Source organism: Poecile atricapillus, chromosome 2 (assembly GCF_030490865.1).
Source record: "Poecile atricapillus isolate bPoeAtr1 chromosome 2, bPoeAtr1.hap1, whole genome shotgun sequence".
Lineage (NCBI taxonomy): Eukaryota > Metazoa > Chordata > Aves > Passeriformes > Paridae > Poecile > Poecile atricapillus.
Window position 1 is genome coordinate 128,540,406 of NC_081250.1, and position 19,732 is coordinate 128,560,137.

The 19,732-nt window shown below is 36.3% G+C and overlaps 1 protein-coding gene across 1 annotated transcript; it reads left to right on the forward strand.

Moving 5' to 3' along the window:
• The first annotated feature begins 678 nt into the window (after positions 1-678).
• Positions 679-15,238, forward strand: DECR1 (2,4-dienoyl-CoA reductase 1). The gene is made up of 10 exons (XM_058832129.1): positions 679-827; positions 4,079-4,281; positions 5,194-5,251; positions 5,401-5,487; positions 7,784-7,931; positions 11,049-11,148; positions 12,399-12,471; positions 14,418-14,564; positions 14,881-14,943; positions 15,037-15,238. The coding sequence occupies exons 1-10, from the start codon at positions 768-770 to the stop codon at positions 15,094-15,096; spliced, it is 999 nt and encodes a 332-aa protein (XP_058688112.1). The 5' UTR covers positions 679-767; the 3' UTR covers positions 15,097-15,238.
• The last annotated feature ends 4,494 nt before the right edge of the window (positions 15,239-19,732 follow it).

A 19,732-nucleotide genomic window follows, 5' to 3' on the forward strand; every position in this document is an offset into this window, starting at 1 on the left:
GTGGCTGAGAAGATGCCCCTGTGTTGTTCCAAAATAGGTTCTCTTACCTGGTGTGCAAGAGGCCAATCCACATTTAATTTAAAATGCAGAAAGGGGTGTTGGGTGACAAATCCACAATGCCAGTACAAGTACTACCAAAACTTTTCACTATTTAAACATTTTAGCAAACAAAGGCATTCATATTCATTGGCTACCAGTTACCCAGTCCTCTTATTAATTATTCTATCTTCTGTTGGTTAATGATTCTCTTGCTTCTCAAGCTGTTTAGTCCATATGCTCAGTATTTCTCTTCTTTTGGGTCAATGGGCAATCTCCCCCATCAGAAATACCTTTGACCCAGTCAGAGCTGACTTGAGCAAAGTTCCTGAGTTGCTTTATTTTCTTTTTCCCCTTATCTTGGGGATTCTGCCAAATGCCCTTGTATCCCATACATTCTGCATTCTTTGTGTCCACTGTCAATGATACATCCTTCTTCACAAGTTTTGTTAATCACCCTCTAGGTCAGATCATGGAAACATGTCAAGCCCTAAGCCTTAATAAGACAATTTCACCGACCTGGACATCGCTTAGACCTTGTTTGCCCCTTTCTTCTTGATTAGGCCTGAAAGCATACAAAGATCAAACATCAAAGAACGTCCTTCCTTAAGAAAATTTTTACCTATTCTGTGTTTTGCAGCACCTGGGGCAGGGGCGGTCCCGCCGGTTCCCCGGTGCCCGCCGCCGCCGCTCCTCCCCCGCGGAGCAGGCGCAGTTCGCGGCGGCGGAAGATGGCGGCGCGGCTGTGGCGGTGTGGGGTGCGCGGCCCCTGCGTGTCCGGTGCCGGCCGGGTAAGGCGCTCCCTGTGCTGCCGGGGTGAGGGCGGACGGACGGAGCTGCGGAGCTGTTCCGCCACCTCCTGCCCCGCCACCTCCTGCCCCGCCGCCCCAGCTCTGCCCGGGCGCCGCTGTCCCATCAGAGGGAAGACGCGGCGGGGCTCTGCGGTTCCGGCTGCCGGCGTTGGGGAAACAGCCGGGAAGGGGGCACCCCTCGGTTCGCCCCAGCTCCCGGCCCTGTCCGCCGCCGAGCCCCCGCAGAGGTGCGGGCTGAGCTCCCCGGCATGCGGCCTCCTGCCCCACTGCCCGGCGCTGCCGTGTCTCCCTGTTGAGTGCTGTTGCCCTTTGGCCCCGATAGCACAGCTGTGCACGGCCATTTAGGTAAAAGGCTGGAATGCTGCTGTCCAAACAGCGGCCCGGCTTGACTTGTGACCGAATTGACCTTATGGCAGCCTTCTAGTACCTAAAGAGAGGCTACGAGAAATCTGCAGGGGAAGTTTTTGCAATGGCATTTAGTGACAGGACAAGGGGCAGTGGATTCAGATTCAAAGAGGGTGCTTTAGGTACGGACATTTTGCCCAGAAAAAGCTGTGGATGTGTTCAGGACCGCTTTGGATGGATCTCTGGGCAACCCGGTACAGTGGAAGGTGTCTCTGCCCATGGCAGAGGGGTTGGAACAAGATGATCTTTAAGGTCTTTTCCAATCCGAACTATTCCATGATTCTGTGACTGTGTGGATGATGTTGGAGGCCATTTCTAGTGAGTTCTCCGCGAGTACGGTGCTTCTTGCCAGTGACTACTCGTGTTGCTGAGATGGCTTTCTGCAGTAATTTCACAGTTTACTTCCAGCCCCTGGGTGAGGGTTGTTTTTTGGTTTGTCAGTGATTTGTGTGTATGTTGTCTGACGTTTGTTTTTTTTTTAAGCTGTTTACTGGCTTATTTACTCACTTTACACCTGAGATTTAATTTAAAACCTCATGGTGGAATGATTAAATTGCATGGATGCTGTCATAGAAGCCTTCTGTGCAAGCCAGTATGGAGATGATAGCAGCCTGACTAAAAGATTGCTCAATTATACCAACTTTGCTGTCTGGTTATCATTACCATACTTTATTAGTTTTGGTGCAGCCTTCTGCTTTCCTGTGCTGTGGCATGTCTTAGTCTTCCCCCTTCGAGCAGAAGGAAAGCTGCTTGCAGTGTTTCTTTTGTGGAGAGCAAGACTGGGCTGTGTCTGTCACTAACAGAGCACCTAATCAGGGAGTCTCAGTGTTCATAGGGTTTATCTCCATATCCTGAAGAAAGGGGGAGTCCAAATGCCATCAAATCCGAGATTTGCAGTCTCTGCTGTGAGCTGAAATTCTCCAGAGGGAACTTTTTTCCTGAAGAGAGATGAGCAGGGGACTACTAAGCAAGTCCCAAAAGAGAACCTTCACGTTTCCCTCTCCTGGAGGCTTAATAGTACTCTGGTACTCTGTGAAAGCATGCAAATTTTATTTTTGCTGTGAGAATTTAAAACAGTAGTGTTTTACAAATGTGATAGTTCTAGCTTTAGTTCAAGCTTTGCTTTCTGAATTTTGTCCTGTGTGGTGGCTCCAACTCTTCAACTCAATTTTAGTTTTTCACAGAATGCAGGAAGGGACCCACAAGGATCAAGTCCAGCACCTAAGTGAATGTCCCATACAGGGATTGAGCTCATGACCCTGGTGTTATTAGCACCATGCTTTCAGTTGCATTAAATTGTCTGTGTAATTCCATGATTGTTCTGTTTTCACGAGTTACTTGTGCATATGTATTACCACACAAAAAGATTCACGTGCTCACTTTTGCAGGCCAACTTCAAGCTCTGTGAAACCCCCAATGGATTCTAACTGGGATTAGAATTCCCACATTCCCATATTCTACTGTGGGAAGTACAAAGTAATAGTCTACCACTAAATATATTGTCTCTTAATTTTAGTATTCAAAATGTGAATTTTTAAACAGAACAATAAGTTGTAATATTTTTACTATTTTAAAACTACCTTTCTTCTTCTTCTTCTTGTCAGTCTATTGAAAAAAAGCATGTTTTTATTAACAGGATCATATAAGAGTAACCATTTAGTCTTCTTTCACAAAATTGTACTGTATTTTTTTTATATTAAAACAAACACATTAAAGGCTCAACTACAAGGTAAAACCAAAGAAAATAAGTACAACTTACATTCTTGTAGTTGTTTTGCACATCAAAAATAAAGTAAATCTAGTTTTGTCATACTTGGAAGCATTTGCAGCTTCAGATTAAGGTAACTTTTGTATTTTAAATAATAAGGGTGTTTCTGAATTATTACTGTAATGCTGCTGTCCTAAAGCATTTCATTCAATACTTAGATTAGGGCTTGAGTTAGTTTAGCATATTATGATGCTAGAAATATCTTGTTAGCTATTTTGCTGCAACTTTCTTAGTAACATCACAAACTTCTCATTATATTAGTGTGGTATTTTCTTACTGACATTGTTTTTTAGATGTAATACTGAATTTTCTTCTTTTTTCATGTCTGTTTTTAAACATTTTCCAACCGTGTGTCTTTTTGCAGGAACCAATCCTTACAAGGCTAATTTGCTGTAGGTGGTATTTCTGCTGGGACATAGTGTGATGCTGAAAGCCTAACCCTGCCCTGTTTTGTCTGAGAGATGGCATTGGTTTCCTTAGCAGCTCCAGTGGCCATTAGGGCAGGTCTTGTGAAGTTTGATTTTGTCCTGTTGTGCAGTAAAGAAGGTTTGGTTGGATGCAGTAGTAAAAGATCAAAATCAGGAATCTATTACTGAAGATTTTAAAATTTTAAATACATACATATGTAACCTAAAATCACATAGATTTGTTTATGCATAAATTACAGTGCATCTATCAATCTGAAGTCCAAGTCCTTCTGCAATTAGTTGTTAATGGTTTTCCACATTTTAGTAAAAGTGACAGATACAAAAAATGCATGAAGTAGGAAGGAGCATGACTAAAGTATTTTTTCAATAGTTCTCTAGTAGCAGTAGAATATATAAAAATATATAAAGAATATATAAAAATAGCTCAAGTGCTTTCCTAGCATTTAAGTAAAGGCCCATGTATGTTGCTATAATGCAATTTAGTAATTCTTACATTCACATATATTTACTTATAATGAGGGAGTTATGACTGTTACCTCCACTGCCACAGGAAAACCTGATCTTGCATAACAGTCCTGCATACAGAAAGGAGAAAAAACTAACTTTTCTGTTTGTTTTTTTTCTTTCAGTTTTTCAGCCGTGGGCCAAATGTACTGCATCAAGACAGCAGTGCACCACAAGCTGCATTCTTCTCACCTCTTCAAAAAGTGATGTTGCCACCAAATAGCTTCCAAGGGAAAGTGGCCTTTATAACTGGTGGAGGTACTGGGCTTGGAAAAGGGATGACAACAGTTTTGTCCAGTTTAGGTGCCAAGTGTGTTATAGCAAGCCGGTAAATATTAATGAAGATGTTTTAGAACTTTAATTTAGTACTGACTACTGAATAGATGTTTTCTTCTTTACCAGAAAACCAGAAAAAATATTTTATTTATTCTTTTGCTGTACACTTTTAAATTACAATGTCATATTGTGGATTCTAGAACCTTACAGATTTATCTGCAAATGTTTAAAAGTCAGTAGGAAGAAATAAGCTAAGCACATTTTCATGAAATGTGGCAGCAAAATAAACAACCTCAAATATTAGGCATAAATTCAACTAAAACCTTAAAGACAAAAAAAATTTGCAGTGGGCAGTGTTGAACAGTAATAATTGTTATTACAGGTGTTCTTGATACAGATTTTAATTACAATAAAGAATTAAATTCATTCCTCATCTGAGTTTCAACAAGAGCCCTGATTTTCCTTTAATGATGATTTTCTACAGCTCTTAAGTACTACAGTAGAGTCCAGAAGCACTTCAGTGAAGTCTAGGAAAACAATCTTATTTTAAATCAAAATAAACAGAAGTGTTGTGACATTCATCCTAACAGTAATTCTTTTAGTTTCAAATGTGAATATGTAAGAGTCTTATTAATACTAGTAGAGTAGTAGCTAAAACTAAGTGTGTTATTATCATGTGCTTTTTTTTCTGGCTTATCACATGTTGTTTAGCTTTAGAGTCTCTCACCATTGTCACTTCTGAGTTGCTTTAAAGTGGCACTAACCGTAAATTACTTAAAGTTTTCTTTCAAAAAGTTAGTTGTTAAGCATAGTTTTAATCATAGTTTTAATTAATGAAAATCAGCAACATGCATATGCACACATATTTTAAGTTGTAGTTCATATTTGCTCAGAAAAAAATATTTTAGTAATTTGAATTGTAATTGCATTTAACTGACAAAGGGATGTTAATACTTATTTCTAGGAAGCTGGATGTTTTGAAAGGAACAGCAGATGAAATTTCTTCTAAAACAGGGAATAAGGTAAATTTTTGCAGGATTATGAATATGTTACATATTATACTCTAGATTTTATTGGATTTTTTTCCTGCATTTATATGCTTCTATGGACTTGTTTAATTTATGAATGTTATATTTTAAGGTCTTACAACTGCCTTTCTATTATTCTTTAGGTTCATGCCATCCAGTGTGATGTGAGAGATCCACCTTCGGTTAAGAATGCTGTTGCTGAAACAATCCAAGTGGCAGGACATCCTGATGTAAGTCTTTTAGGGAAAGGAAAGAATTCTTCATTACTGAAAATACTTTGCATAGCAGGTATGAAAAAAGTTACTAAAATAGAAAGTTAATGGAGTCTAAAAAGACACTAAACAGAACAGCGGCAATACTTCAAGATACTGCTAACATTCATAGTTAGGCCAGTTACTCTATTCCTGAGGTTCTTAAAATATTTAGTGGCCAAGTAGACAAAACATTTTTACCCTTACTCTGAGGACTAACATTTTGTTCCAAATAATGTGACAATTCTGGAGAGAGTCTTTGAATTAAGGAAATAGAATATTGCCTTTAAATCCTTCTGAAAAGGTGATTTACCTGTGTTTACTAAATACAATGCGTCACAAATTAGGAGTGGAAGTAACCATAAATGTCTTCTTTGGTCCTTGCTTAGCTTACTAATATACACAAAGAAGGTTTAAATTTGAAGATTAAGTTCTCATAAAATGAAAAAAAAAAAGTCTTCAGTCAAGCCAAGAATCTGTTTTTTAATCGTTTGGCACAAAGCAACAGGGCTCTTTACATCAGATTGTGATGAGGGTAATCTGGTGGAGTCTGCAGGATGATAATCACCAAATTCTGATTTGATTGTGACATAACAACTTGGATTCTCCTAGCTGGTAGAAAGTGTGATGATGTAGCATTATTGTAAGGGACAGTCATATCTAAAACTGTTTACTGTAAATTTAAAACTGTTGTATGTGTGTTGTAGACAATTTACACTCACAAGGAGGTTCCTATAGATGTGGTAGAGAACCTGCTGAATTTTAAATATCATAAGAAGTAGAGAAATTGTATGCTATAACAGTGGTAGAAACAAAGCAACTCACTGTCCTGAATTGTAGACAAGATTCGTTGGATATTATTTTGACTATTAGTTAACACAGTTTTTGGCCGAAGTCAAAATCATGGTTGGTTTTACGTGCATGCAGAGAGGCAGGAGATTTCTTGCTGTATAGTGCATTTTTAGAGCACCAATAATTTTCTGAATAAATGTTTCCCATGACTTGTTCTTTATGAACATTTACCTTCTCTTTAATTCCATATATTTTGTGTGTTTAAGATAGACCACGGAGTAATTTGAATGTTCAGTTCTTTTTGTCCAGTTTTTCTCTTAGTTGCAACATGAGATGTTGGTTTATGAATCCTGGGTATCTCACTCACTCACTCACTCACCAAAGTTAATGGCAGTAACTTGAAAGTCCTTCCAGCTTTGTTTTCATTCTATTCCCAAGAGTGTTACTCCCAATTAGAAAGCAATCATTCTTTTGTCATGGCTTATTTTGGCAGACCTACATACCTAAAAGATCAATTGTACAATTCTTATTTCAATAATTTTATTGTGTCTTTCCTGAATTTATTTAGTGATTCAAGTAACCTCCTCAGTATCTCAAGGTGTTTGGATTTTTTTTCCTTCAAATTTCAGGGAGGCCTTTAAATTTAATTTGCTGTCCATACGTGTGATTTATGGCTTTTGTATATTATTAGTTTTACATTCATGTAATATCTTGGTTTTGTTATTGAAAATTTTAGTATCTGCGTTAGAATTTAGCCCAGAAGTTCTTCAGGTCAAAGAGTTTGTCTTATGTGCAAACCTATATGAATCAAGGTGCCATTCCATTAGCAGTACATTGTTTTATTGCTTCAGCATATTATATTATTAAATACACTAGATCTGGCTACATAATTTTTGGTTTAAATACTGCTAATGTGATGCTTAGTCCCCTGAAGTAAAAGTATCCTCTACCTGATGACTGTTCATAGGAAGTGATGGATGTACATCTATTCAACAAAAGTTTTGTAGCAGTTGTTTGAAGTACACTGTATCATGATATTTTTATCAGGATGATTTGTATTCCTGTTATGCAACAGTCACTTCATCCAGACTTTAGTTATCAGGTTGCCACCTTTTGCTTCTATTTCCATGCATCCATTATATTAAATAGACAGGATGCTGGAATTTGGTGGGAGGCAAACTTTTCTGTTAGGATGTACTTGAGACACTATGGAAAATAGTGACATGAGTTAGTCTCTACATTTTACAGTTCCTGGGTACAGGAGTTCGGAAATACAGCTCATTTTCAGTTACTGATACTATGCTGCAGATGTTAAAATTTCTTATGGATTATTCTCCTTCTTCCCCTGACTCCTGTACCTTGATATTAGATGCGGATATTTTTCCTTTTGTCCCTGGAAAGGCTAAAAAGTTCCTTGTAATTTCTTTACTTTTGTCTCAGTGAGAGTTATTTTTAGTTAACTCTTTTCCTTCATGTGTTTCAGGTTGTGATAAACAACGCAGCTGGAAACTTTATTTCCCCTTCTGAACGACTTTCTGCTAATGCCTGGAAAACAGTAACTGATATTGTACTTAATGGTACTGCTTTTGTAACTCTTGAAATTGGAAAGGAGCTTATTAAAGTACAGAAAGGTATCTTAAGCATTGTGACATATTACTTTCTTTCCTTGCCTTACTATTATTATAGACAGTTTTGAGAGTTCATGTGAGAAGAGAAATGCAATTTTTGACATTGTTCTAGAGAGGAACTTTTTCAGTGAAAGCTATTCTTAAGTATCACACATTGGATCTGGCTAACAATTGCTTCATTGTAGTATCAGGTCTTACCATTGGACCCAGAGGCCAACTAAGGCCGAACATAAAAATCTAATTGCAGAGTTCTAGTTGTAAAACATTTTTTAAATTAAAAAATAGAGCTTTGTGTTAAAAAAAAAAAAAAGCTGTTATTTCTTCTGAATTTCCTCTATGTATGTTAATTTCATTGAACTGAGCATGGGATATTTCTTTAAATGAACAAGAAGTCAGGATATCCCTTTGAATTTCCCTCATACAGTAAAATAAAATTTACAGCTGTACTATTTGACTAATAGTACTAGAGAATATTACTTTTAGATAATTTGAAAAAGAATTTTGAAACTTAAATCTGTATTAGATTTTATTTTCCCAGGTTTAATTCTTAATTCTGGACTACCTAGGAGCTTAATTCAATATCACAGCTTCACCGTAAAAATATGACAGTTCTTTTTTAGCCAAAAATTTATTTAACCAAATTATTGTCTTAACAGGAAAGGTGATGTATGCTCTTCTATGTTATATCATAGATTATTTACAAAGAACTGCTTTCATTTTGCATTCCAGTTACAAATTAAAAAACAGTGAGTTTATTTTATAAGATCAGAATAATATATTGTCAAATTAATTTAAAAGCAGTGAGGTATAATTATGGTTTTCCATGTGCCCTCACTTCTGAATCCTGTTTTCTAGTTAGATCTACTGTGTTGAAATGCTACTTTTGTATTTACGCTGTATTTATTTAACCTCCGAATTAGCTGAATTTCTTCAAATTCCTCTCCAGAAAGTACTACCTGAGTTTATACTATTTAATTGTAACAGTATGAAAATAATGTTGTTTGAGTGGGTCTGTAACAGTTTTTGTTAGTGTACAAGTATATCCCCTCTATATTTTAGCGGCACATGAAAGATTAATTTCCACTATTCTAGTGCTGATATTCCCACATGAGAAGCCCATCCCCAGCTATGACTTGCTGTATCATTATGGTAGACTGTTGGAACAGGTTGCTTTATGGTCTTCCAGGTGCATGTTGTGTGCCCACATAGTAATGTGAAATATGAATTCAAACATGCTTTTGTTTTTGCTGCTGTTGAATGAAAAGCTTCTTTCCTTAATTCCATCCTCAAATTTGGTAAAATCCAGATGTCATTCACCTTCATGTTGTCTCTCTTTCACTTCTAAGCTTCCGAAACATTAATTTCTTTTGCTATTATTTGCATGTCTTCTTTCTAGGGAAGTCCTTCTGTAAATTAAAACTTTTTGTTTAAGGCTTTCTTTAAGACATGTTTTTGCATGACCAGTAAGTCATGTGTTCCTGTTTGTCATCTCACCTTCATTTTCTTTTTACTTTTTTGTTTTCAGTTTGAGCAGAGACCTTAGTTTCTAAAGTGATGCTATCTAGTGCAAATACTTTAGATCAGTCTGTGAGGCTACTACAGATCTGACAGTTTCTAGAAGACTGGGATGTCCTTAAGGTCGGCAGTGTGACCTACATTAAGTCTAATGTAGTAAATAGTAAAAGTTCTCTGCTTTTAGACTGCAAGTTTGTGTGGGTATTTAAAAGGAAATCAAAATCTGCTAGCGTGTTACTTATTTTTACAAAGTGGGAGGAGTGAATTGATCAGTTATTGTCCATTTTATGAATATAGGCTTTAGAACTAAAAGTTGTATATGAGCTGAAATGTTCTTTATATATCAGAGCTGTAAATTTGTCAGTTTCTGTGTTAGGTTGACCTAACTTGCCTCTATTTACCCTCAATTAAAAAATAAATCAGTGGTTTAATTCTACAAACTGTGTAATTAACAATGATCTCTACATAACTTCAGAGTTGTTCTATGATTTTTTGCCTGTGTAGGTTTGTCCTTTCAAAGTCTCTCAGTGAAGACTCCTTTTTAAAAACAGGGCCCATGGTTTCTGGATATCTGTTGGCATTTTAATTAGTGCTTGTTTATGGTTCTCTTTAGTTTCTCTTGTGTAATATTACTGTAATTTTTTACCTGAGTCTCTACTTACATACAATTTATCAGTAGTCTATATTGTTTTAGAAATATCCCCTGGGCAGCTGTTGTAATGAAATTGTTTTTAAAATACAGTAAGTAGAACAGTTATTTTAGTTACTGTGACGAAAGCAGTGAAGTGTCATCCCTTGTCCTTCATTTACCAGCTACCATAAGCTCATGCCAGTCATTGATCAGACATAATTTGCACGATTCTATAAAAGAAAGATTAAATAAGCAGTTTCCATTATATTACAGAATGTTTTTTGCTAAATCTGTTACAAAATATAGGATATAAAAGAAAGTGGTTCTTTTATAATGGAGTTTGTTGTGATAGCAATGGGAAGAGTTACACAGGTTCACTCTGTAATTGGTTCTGCTTCAGAAAAAGCTGAAAAATTCTTACAAACCTTCATTTTTCTGCATAAACTTTAACTCAAGCTCTCAACTCTTAATTTGAGATTATACCAAATCTAACTGTTGATGCTGATTTTTAACTTGTTTTTTTTGGGTTTTCTTGGGTTTTTTTCCCCACTGAGTAATTGATGAATTCAGGGCAAAATGTCTGGTTAGTGATAACTAGACTAGGGCAGCTTCTGAAAAAACACTGTAAGGTCTTAGGCCTTCACTCCAGTAAGAATAATTTATACATTAAGTTCATTATCAGTAGGACTCTGAGGGCTTAGACCTTCAGACCCTAATCAATAGCACTTACCTGGAACAACTCTTAACACTCATGCAAAAGAGGGAACTGAAATAAAAAGGCTTGAAAAGAAAGTTTCAAATACTGTATTTTTAAAATGCCTTTTTAATGCGCAGTGAAAAGGTATGCCTAAGACTTGAGTTAAAAACTTCTGTACCATTTAGCCTGCTTTTACCTGGGCTTGAGAGTTTGATCCTCAGGGTAGTTTGGTTTGTGTGGTGTGGGTTGTTTTTTAAATGTTTGTGCACCTTTCTAGGAGCAGCATTCCTGGCTATTACAACAATTTATGCAGAGAGTGGTTCAGGATTTGTGTTGCCGAGTGCCTCTGCCAAAGCTGGTGTAGAAGCAATGAGCAAGTGAGTAATACAGCAAAATGGGTGCTTTGGTTTCCACATCCTTAGGATGGGGTAATTGGTGTATAAAAATGGAGCTCGTTAGTGTAGTCCCCCTATTTCAACTGTACCACAAGAGTTCAATCCAGGCTCCAGTATCCTAGCAAGAGTGCTGAAGTATGCTGACAGCTTCTGACAGAGGGAAGTATTAACTGCAACTGTTTTTTCCACAAAACCAAGATAAGGACAAGTACTTATTTTGGCAATTGCAAGTTCCAGAGTTTGTTTCAGAGAGTTTTGATAATCAGGTTCTCTTGCATTCTCGTAGGTGAATCAGCACCTGAAGACAACTATTAGGGGAGCTGTAGGAGATCTGTAGCGCCTTCGACATTCTTTTGTCTGAGGAAAATGCATGCCTCTTATTTGGGTGCAGCATACTGTGGCTTCAGCTCTGTTCAGATTCGTCGACAAATTTGTTTCCTGTGGCTATTTAAAATTAAGGTCTGCAGTTTTGCTTAGATCAGAACAGTATCATGTTGACGTATCCATGGTGCTCAGTGAACAAAAGGATTTCTCTCATTTTTAATTTCAGGCTGGTCCTTCATAGCACATAGATCTTCCTCTGTGCTTCAGCAGAAAGAATTGAATAGATTGGCAGTCTTTTAGTAACTAGAATTCTTTATCTGGAAGAAATGAGGGACTGAGTAATGGTCTTGATTTGTGTTCTACAGAGCTGTAGCGGAAATGCGTACTTTTCAGAGACTTTATGACTCAGCTAGCTCATTCACCATAGTAGATCCAAAGTACTCATCATGCAGAGAAAATGTCATAAAGCAAAACCATTCTAGTGGTCCTGTTTTAGAAGGTATCCTCTGTTTTGTGTTATTTCAAAACATATAATGTGAGAGCTATGTTGCAAATGTGAGAAATGTGTACTTGTGGGGTGGTCTGAATTGCCACAGAAAGATGATGGCCTAACAGTTGTTAAGGAATTCAGGTGCCAACACCATCCTTGATTTGCAGGGGAGAAAGAACTGCTCCTTCAGGCTGCTTTACCTGTGATTCCTCTATTAAATCAATAGTCTTTTGTTGGTGAATGAGATTTTTTTCTGCTTCTCTGAAATTTTCTTAAGCACAAAAACCCCTTTAAGTAGAAATTGCTTTAGGAATGTTCTAGTATTTGCACGTTTGATTAAATTTTTGTTTACTTTTTTCTGAATAGGATTACAATATTGTGTCTAAAATATTGATGCATTCTGTTAATGAATTTTTAGGTCTCTTGCGGCTGAATGGGGTAGATATGGCATGAGATTCAATGTGATTCAACCAGGTCCAATAAAAACAAAGGTACATGGCATGAAGTAACAGCCTTGAATATGCTTTGTAGTACAGACTTAACTTTACAACAGTCTAACCTTTCTGTAGCTGTAGCTTCTAATCTGATTTCCTTTATTGTCAAGACTGTGCTGGAATAGTGAATACACTTCCCTCTTTGTCTTTTTGTAAAATATGATTTCTTGAACTGAGAAAGTTCAGGAGAACTTTTGAGACCTTCCACTTTCCCCTCTGCTACACTTGATATAAACAGAACTTTTATTTTAGTGTTTCAAAGAATTGTTATATCAAAGTACTTAATGCTGATTCTTATTTCTGCGTAGTTAGTTGGAGTGAATTCTCACACTTGTTGGAATAAAGTTCCTGTTTCTGCCTGAATCCCTAATTTTTAAACAAAACATGTGATCAGTTCCAAAATCTTAGAATCTCTTTTAGGTATATGAGAACAGAGTCTCACTAGTTTTGTTGAAAATCTCAAAACTAGAAAGAGAAAAACTAAGTTGGCAAGGAAATGAGAAGCTTTGAAGTGAGTGAGAAGGAGGACTGGAGGGTTTGAAGGAAGTAATCCAAAGCAGCTGGAATGGGAAGAATAACGAAAGCAGTCCTGCAAGAAGAGAAAGGAGGATCCATTTCCCATTGAATCAAATTATTATGATTATGAGCACTAACAACTAATAATGGTATTACTTCTTCCTGTAAAATATTTCACAGTTGGTTTTGCTGTTGTTTTCAGAATAGGGGTGCAGAGCTGGTTCTTTTTTACTTTTTAGTTGGTTTATTTACTATTCTTTCCTTTTTCCCTCTTGTCAGTTTTAGATGCTGCACTGGAAAACTTAGTTTTGACTCTTTTCATTAGAAAGAAAAATAAGTGGCAGAATTAGCAGGATTATAAGAATGTTGAAATACCATTAGAGGATTAGACCAAAAGTTCTTCAGACCTTGTATCTTGTGTATTTTTAAGTAAGAGTAGAAGAAAAATATTTGGCAAGTTAAGGGATTTAAATGTCCACAGTGCTACCTCCAGTTAATATTCCTTTTTTGAACTAATAGTGTATAATCTGCTTGAGATAATGTGTGTTCTTAATAAAATGCTACATTTGCTGTATGGTTCCAACTTGAAATTTCCCTGTAAGCATAAAAAGGCAGATAGCATATTGCAAAATCTGGGTTTTCTGCCTTAGGAGCAATATCCATGGCTTTAAAACATACTGTTCTAAATCATGATGGGAAAAGAACAATGTATACAAGCGCAACACTGTTAGGCTTATAAACTGGCAGTTAAAAATATGGCAATAGAAGACTTAAGTGTCCTGCTTACAGCCCTGATCACATGAATAACAATGTGCGTTAAATCATAACTCCAGTAATTTAACATAAATGTTACTGATACATTTCTGATTTTGTGTGAGGAGGCTATTTCCTTGTGGAGGAGCAGGGAAGAAAAAAACCCTTTTATTTCCCATGCCATTTTAAGCTATTCAAATACTAAAGCTTCTGGTGACTTCCTTTAGCTTTAGCAGTTGTTAAAATTTAACTGAACTTGATGTTCTTTTTATTTTCCATTTTATTTACTCTTGTCATGTATAATTTATTTTTAGTCACTTTCCTGTTCCTCTTGCCTTGTTCCTTTCCTCTGTCCATATTTTGAGTCTTGGTTATTTACTTAAATGTTTATCAAGGGTATTTGAGGAAGAAAAGATTATTAAACCCTTTTGTTTTTCACTGCTAGATGGTGGGTGACTATCCCAAATGTTTTAAATTCCAACTTATCATCAGTAGATGTGTATCAGTGCAACAGGGATAAATTACTTTTTCTTTTCTACTTCCTCCTTTTGTGCTACTGACAATGAGGGTGTAGACAGCTTAATCACAAATACTAACTTCCATATTTTATATGTGGAGTCAAATCTCTTGATGTAGTTATAACATTTTTTTTTAATGTTTATTTTAATTCTCAGGGTGCTTTTAGCCGTCTTGACCCAACAGGAACATTTGAGAAGAAGCTAATTCAGAGAATTCCCTGTGGTCGGCTGGGAACTATAGAAGAAATTGCAAATCTTGCTGCCTATTTATGCAGTGACTATGCAAGCTGGGTTAATGGAGCAGTGAGTTTTGGTTGATCTTGTTTATACAATTAACCTGATGTTGGCGTGAGTATTGCTGATATTTTTTTAAAGCCCTGGTTTCAGAAATGAAACAAATCATCTTACTTTAAAATTCTTTACAAGTATTATCCATCTTTTAAGTGTAGTGCATGGTTGTTAGCACCTTTAAGGAGAACTTTTTAAAGGGATAATATTGCATTATGTTGAGTATGGGCTTTTTTCACCCAAATCAGTAAAATTTATTTTCATAATTCATAACAAGGGAATGCTACAGAAATTGCACAATTAGTAAATACACTGTTTGTGCTTTTTCTAGGTTATCAGAATGGATGGTGGAGAATATGTTTCTATGGCAGGAGAATTCAATGACTTGAAGACGGTATTTATTTCCTTGTTTGCTATTTTACATTCAGACACTTTGATGTGTAATTATTATATGAAATTCCAATAAAATTCTCTTTTCTTTTGTTAGGTTACCAAAGAGCAGTGGGATATGATGGAAGCAATGATTAGAAAAACAAAAGGCTCCTAAAATACATAACTTTATGGTGGAGATTCTTGGAAATGAACCACTACTTTTTCATTAATATTTAGAAATAACCAATTGAGAAATAGCTTTCAAAATATTTTTATGCTAATTTCAATAAAATATTTTAAAATAGTTGTATTTTGAATATAGTCTGTATATTTTTCCAGTCTAAAATCTATTCTGTTGCAATAGTGAACAACATTTGGTCACTTAAATTTTGTTGTTCTTTAGGTTGTCTTACATAGCCATGCCGTGGTCTACAATCAGCCTTTTTTTTAATCTTTCTGAGGACTTTTTTTCTCTCAGATATATGCAAGTGTCTCTTAATATTGTAACACCAATAGCATTTCAGTGCTATCATAACTGAATGTAATCATTAATCTGAAGAGAGAAACAAAATATTAAGTCCTAATCTTCACACTTCAATAAGTTCTAAACTTGAAAATACAGTTCTATGTTATTAGCAGGACTACATACACTGAGAAAAGATGTAACTCCTGTAGTTATTTTGGAAATCTTGAAATGCATAACCATCTTGGACTCATCTTTTGTGACATTTTCAGTCTGTTAATTATCTTATTCTGAACTTTAAAATGGCATTTACAGACCTGCAGTGCCTTTCTAAGGAGCTTGCTCTTTGTCATGATGAAATTAATGTTCTTGAAAATGAGAAACTCAAAATCATTTGTTATTACATATGTGTAACTATGGGAGTTCTCCATAAAAAGTGGTTTATTTAAGACTGTTAAAGGGATATTGGTGAATTGGGACTGAAAGTATTGAAACCTCGTTGTTAAGATTTACAAAAACTCCCTAGGTTTCATTTGCATACACAGGCTGGTACTAAAGAAACTTTGGATGGCATTACATCTGAATCTAATCAGTTTATCCATCCCAAATAAGCAGGTGATTAAAAAATTGCTTTCCCTCTTTTATCCAGAGTTAGAGAATTGGTAGTTTTTGTCCCTCATGCTTCAGACAATGGCTGGAATTCTTCAAAGAAATCAGCAGTGTCTGGCCTTTACAGCCTGAAAGCAATGCCTGTTTTTGGGGTTTTTTTCGGTGTTTAATCAGAGCTCCAGCCTGGTTAAACACCAATAAAAGCCACATATAAGCATGTACATAGTTTTATGTGCTTTGAGACTGATACAGTGATTTAAGAGTCAGGGAAATAGAATCAAGTTAAGGATGTCTTCCTTCAGGTGCTGGTGTCCGTCATGTATTTTTCTGTATAATCCACGACATACTTAAAATATGTCAACATCTGACTTTAAAGTCACTTGATTGCCTTATTGTAAATAAGCAAGCTAAGATGTGTTCTGCTGAAAGTACAGACTGTATTAGTGCAGGCTTCCATGTGCCTTTCTCCTGTGAGTGATGGTCCTGTGTGGGATTGAATAGCCACTGATAGTAAAACAAATCAACTGTGTATATCATAGCAGCCTTCAAGTGTTCTTGAGCATCATGTAAAGCTTATTTATGGTAACTTGGGTTTGGTAGGTGTGTTGTCAAGGTCAAATTCTGACATGACAGCCATGTCTTTTCCCCAAAAAGTGGTTTAACTGAGAAGTTAGGCCCATATATACTGTTTTTTGCACGTCATCCTTTGCATATGATTATATTGTCTCCTTGTCTGGGACACAGTTGCGTATAAGACTTTTACATTTGAAAAAAAAGTGTTTCAGAAAAAAATTCAAATATATGTTTGTGTGATGTGGTAACATCAAGTATTTCTCTGGAGTGTCTAGTAGGTTATCCTTTGGTGACAGGCTGTCAATAAAAATAAGTTCCTATCAGTCTCTTGCATCTGTGGGTTTCTGTGACTTGCTATGGCTAAGTGTGTCACATGATTAAAGTACTGGACTGAATCTGGACATAACCATGCTCAGTCTCTGAAATTGCCATAGACTTCGTGTGACCTGAAGTCATTTCTGTAGCCTGTGAACAGCAGGACAGGTGTGCTTTGCTGTGTTCCCTCAGAGCTGGTCATCTGATGCAAGAATACTGGCAAGTTCCTTTTAGCTCACAAAATATAGGTCCTGTGTGGGGCACAGGTGGAAAAGATGAAGAAAAGAGGTGTGTTCCAAGTCTCAACATGAAGCTGGAATCCAGTTAATGCTTGGCTAGGAAACACTTCTGCCTGTTGTATAGCTCTCTTCCCTGTGTATAAAATAATAGTAACATAGAATAGCAGATTTTGCTTCGTCTAATATGGTAAAAATATTGAAGGGAGGCCTCTTAAAGCCTATCTTGTAAAGAGATACTGGGGATTTATTTACTAACAGAATGTTTGTCATTTGCAGAAATGGGTACTGCTTCTGAGGTACTGTCTTTTACCTGTTTCCTGTTCATAGCTAAATGAATTATTAATTGTAAAGTGAAAAAAAAAACCTATTTTTAAAGCAATGGAACTACTTTTAAAGGATGGAAGATTTAATGAGTATCTATAATAAGAATAGGATTTCTTTTATCTTGCCCATGCCAATGACATCCATCTCAAACTACACAATTAATTGCTTTTAAATGCTGAGCATTTTGTCTTGACAAGATGTATAATGTATAATATGTTGATGTAGCTTTTAGAAATGGCATATAATGTTTTAAAAGTTATATGTTACTTTACTTACAAAATATTTGCTAATATATAGACTTAGTTAAGTGAAAAAACAACTCTGATCTTGTCATCCACTGCTGCAGGAGAATGGAATAATCTGACTGAGACACGTTTCCTCCAGTAAGAGCTGTTAGATTTGGTAGGGACAAGAAAAGAACGTTATTATGAAGACATGAATCCTAAACATCTCAAGTTTGTTTTGCCTAAATACAATGTAATTGTTACTGAGGTAGCAACATGTGATACCTGAACTAAGGAGAAGAATAAGAGAAAGAAGCTTTATAGTTACTACCTAACTCAGGCAATGTCTGATTTGGAAACTCCAAAAGAAGCTGTTCTTAAATGCTGATGAGGATTAGATTGTCCAGAAAAAAGCATAAAATACTGCTAAAACCCAAGAGGTGTCCAATCTGTAAGCATGCTCCACATCTTTGTGTTACTCACAGACTGACATAAAGCACAGTCCTCACAGCTACTTTATTACAAATACAGCTGAACTGGCAGGAGAGTTAGTGTCCATGCTGTCCTAGGCTGGCATATTTGCCCTGAGGTTATTACAATTCTCACCCTATCTGAGATTGCCAGTGAGCCCCCATGTAAAGGGAAGGATGAAAAAAAGTATTGCTTTGTGGCATAATTATTTTATGAAGTTGGAGGGACAGGAGAGTGAAGGAATGAATCAGAAAAGGTGATGGCATACACTGGAGATTGCAACAGGAGTCAGTAGGGTTGCAGAGGCAGTTTAATTTTCATGAATCACAAGGATGCTTCCCTGAAATCCAAACACCTTTTTTAAAATTTTGCATGATCCATCAGTGAAAGATGTTGGCACTTCCATGAACTCAACTTGAGACACCCACAAAGGGGATTAATTGTCTGTTTTCAGCTGAAAAGTATGTCTTGTCTCCTTAATTAAATCTTGAAATTACTCTTTTTATTTCTTCTGGTGATTTACTGTCTTTGAAGCTTTTGCAATTTATTAGATTAATTCAGTACTTCAGAAGTGGTATTCTGCTATAGTAGGGGCTTATCAACAAGTTATGAAAATCATTTAAGATTGCAAATGAGAGAAATCTGTTGTATTACCTCTTCATTATGATACCAGAACTGCTGTCAGTCTTTAGTTCTCCTAGTTCTGGGAACTCTCACCTCTTGAATATTTTAATTACTATTGAGAATATTGCTTGTATTTTTTATAAGTTGAGAATTTGCTTTACAAACAGGAGATGATACTATTTGAGGGAATAAGTTCCTAGCTGTCCATACTGGCTTCCAACTTCATGGGCATGTGAACTTCTCATTTATATTTATCTTTTTTCCCATACTGATAACATGTAACTAAAGACACTGAATTGCAATAAAGTTTGTACCATTGTCTAACTCTGTGGAGCATCTTGTGTTGTAAACTGCTAAATAAGTAATGCCACTTGAACAAAGGTAACCCCACAGTCTTTTATGTGATCATTTAATATGCAATAAAATAAAATAGTCTTTGGGATTTGAGTGCACTGACCTGCTTTTAGTTGCTGTGTAAAAACTGCAGTTGATTTCAGAGGGAATTGGAGGTGCTCAACACTTCAGAAAATTAGGCCATGTATATTCAGGTGCCCAAGTATGCATTCGGTATCTCCCCAAATACACAGCAAGTAAGAGTGGATTTCAGTTGCTCTCCATAGTCAGTGATTAACTTCATAACCATGATTATGATGAGGGCTTAGTAAAAATCAGAAAAAGCAAATCTCATGTAGAGCAACAAAGCCTTGAGGTTGAAGGGGAGTTTAGCAGCAGTGTGTATGTATTTTATTCATTGACAAGGTTCATTTTGCATAAAAGTATCAGCACTCTGTATTTGTAATTTTCCCATGGAATACAGTGTTTAGAAATTTCATCAGCTTGCGTGGATAATCCTTTCAAAGGTGGATAACTTAAGTTCTAAACAGGGAGGATTAGATCAGTGCTATGATACTGTGCATGACTGTTGGTAGAACAGTGCAGCAGTGAATGAAAGCAAGCCAAAGTACTTGT

Coding starts and splice junctions, on each gene's coding strand:
- DECR1 (XM_058832129.1), top strand. CDS start 768: ATGGCGGCGCGGCTGTGGCGGTGTGGGGTGCGCGGCCCCTGCGTGTCC. Junction 12,472..14,417: donor CAGGTCCAATAAAAACAAAG/GTACATGGCATG, acceptor TTTAATTCTCAG/GGTGCTTTTAGCCGTCTTGA. Junction 14,565..14,880: donor CAAGCTGGGTTAATGGAGCA/GTGAGTTTTGGT, acceptor TGCTTTTTCTAG/GTTATCAGAATGGATGGTGG.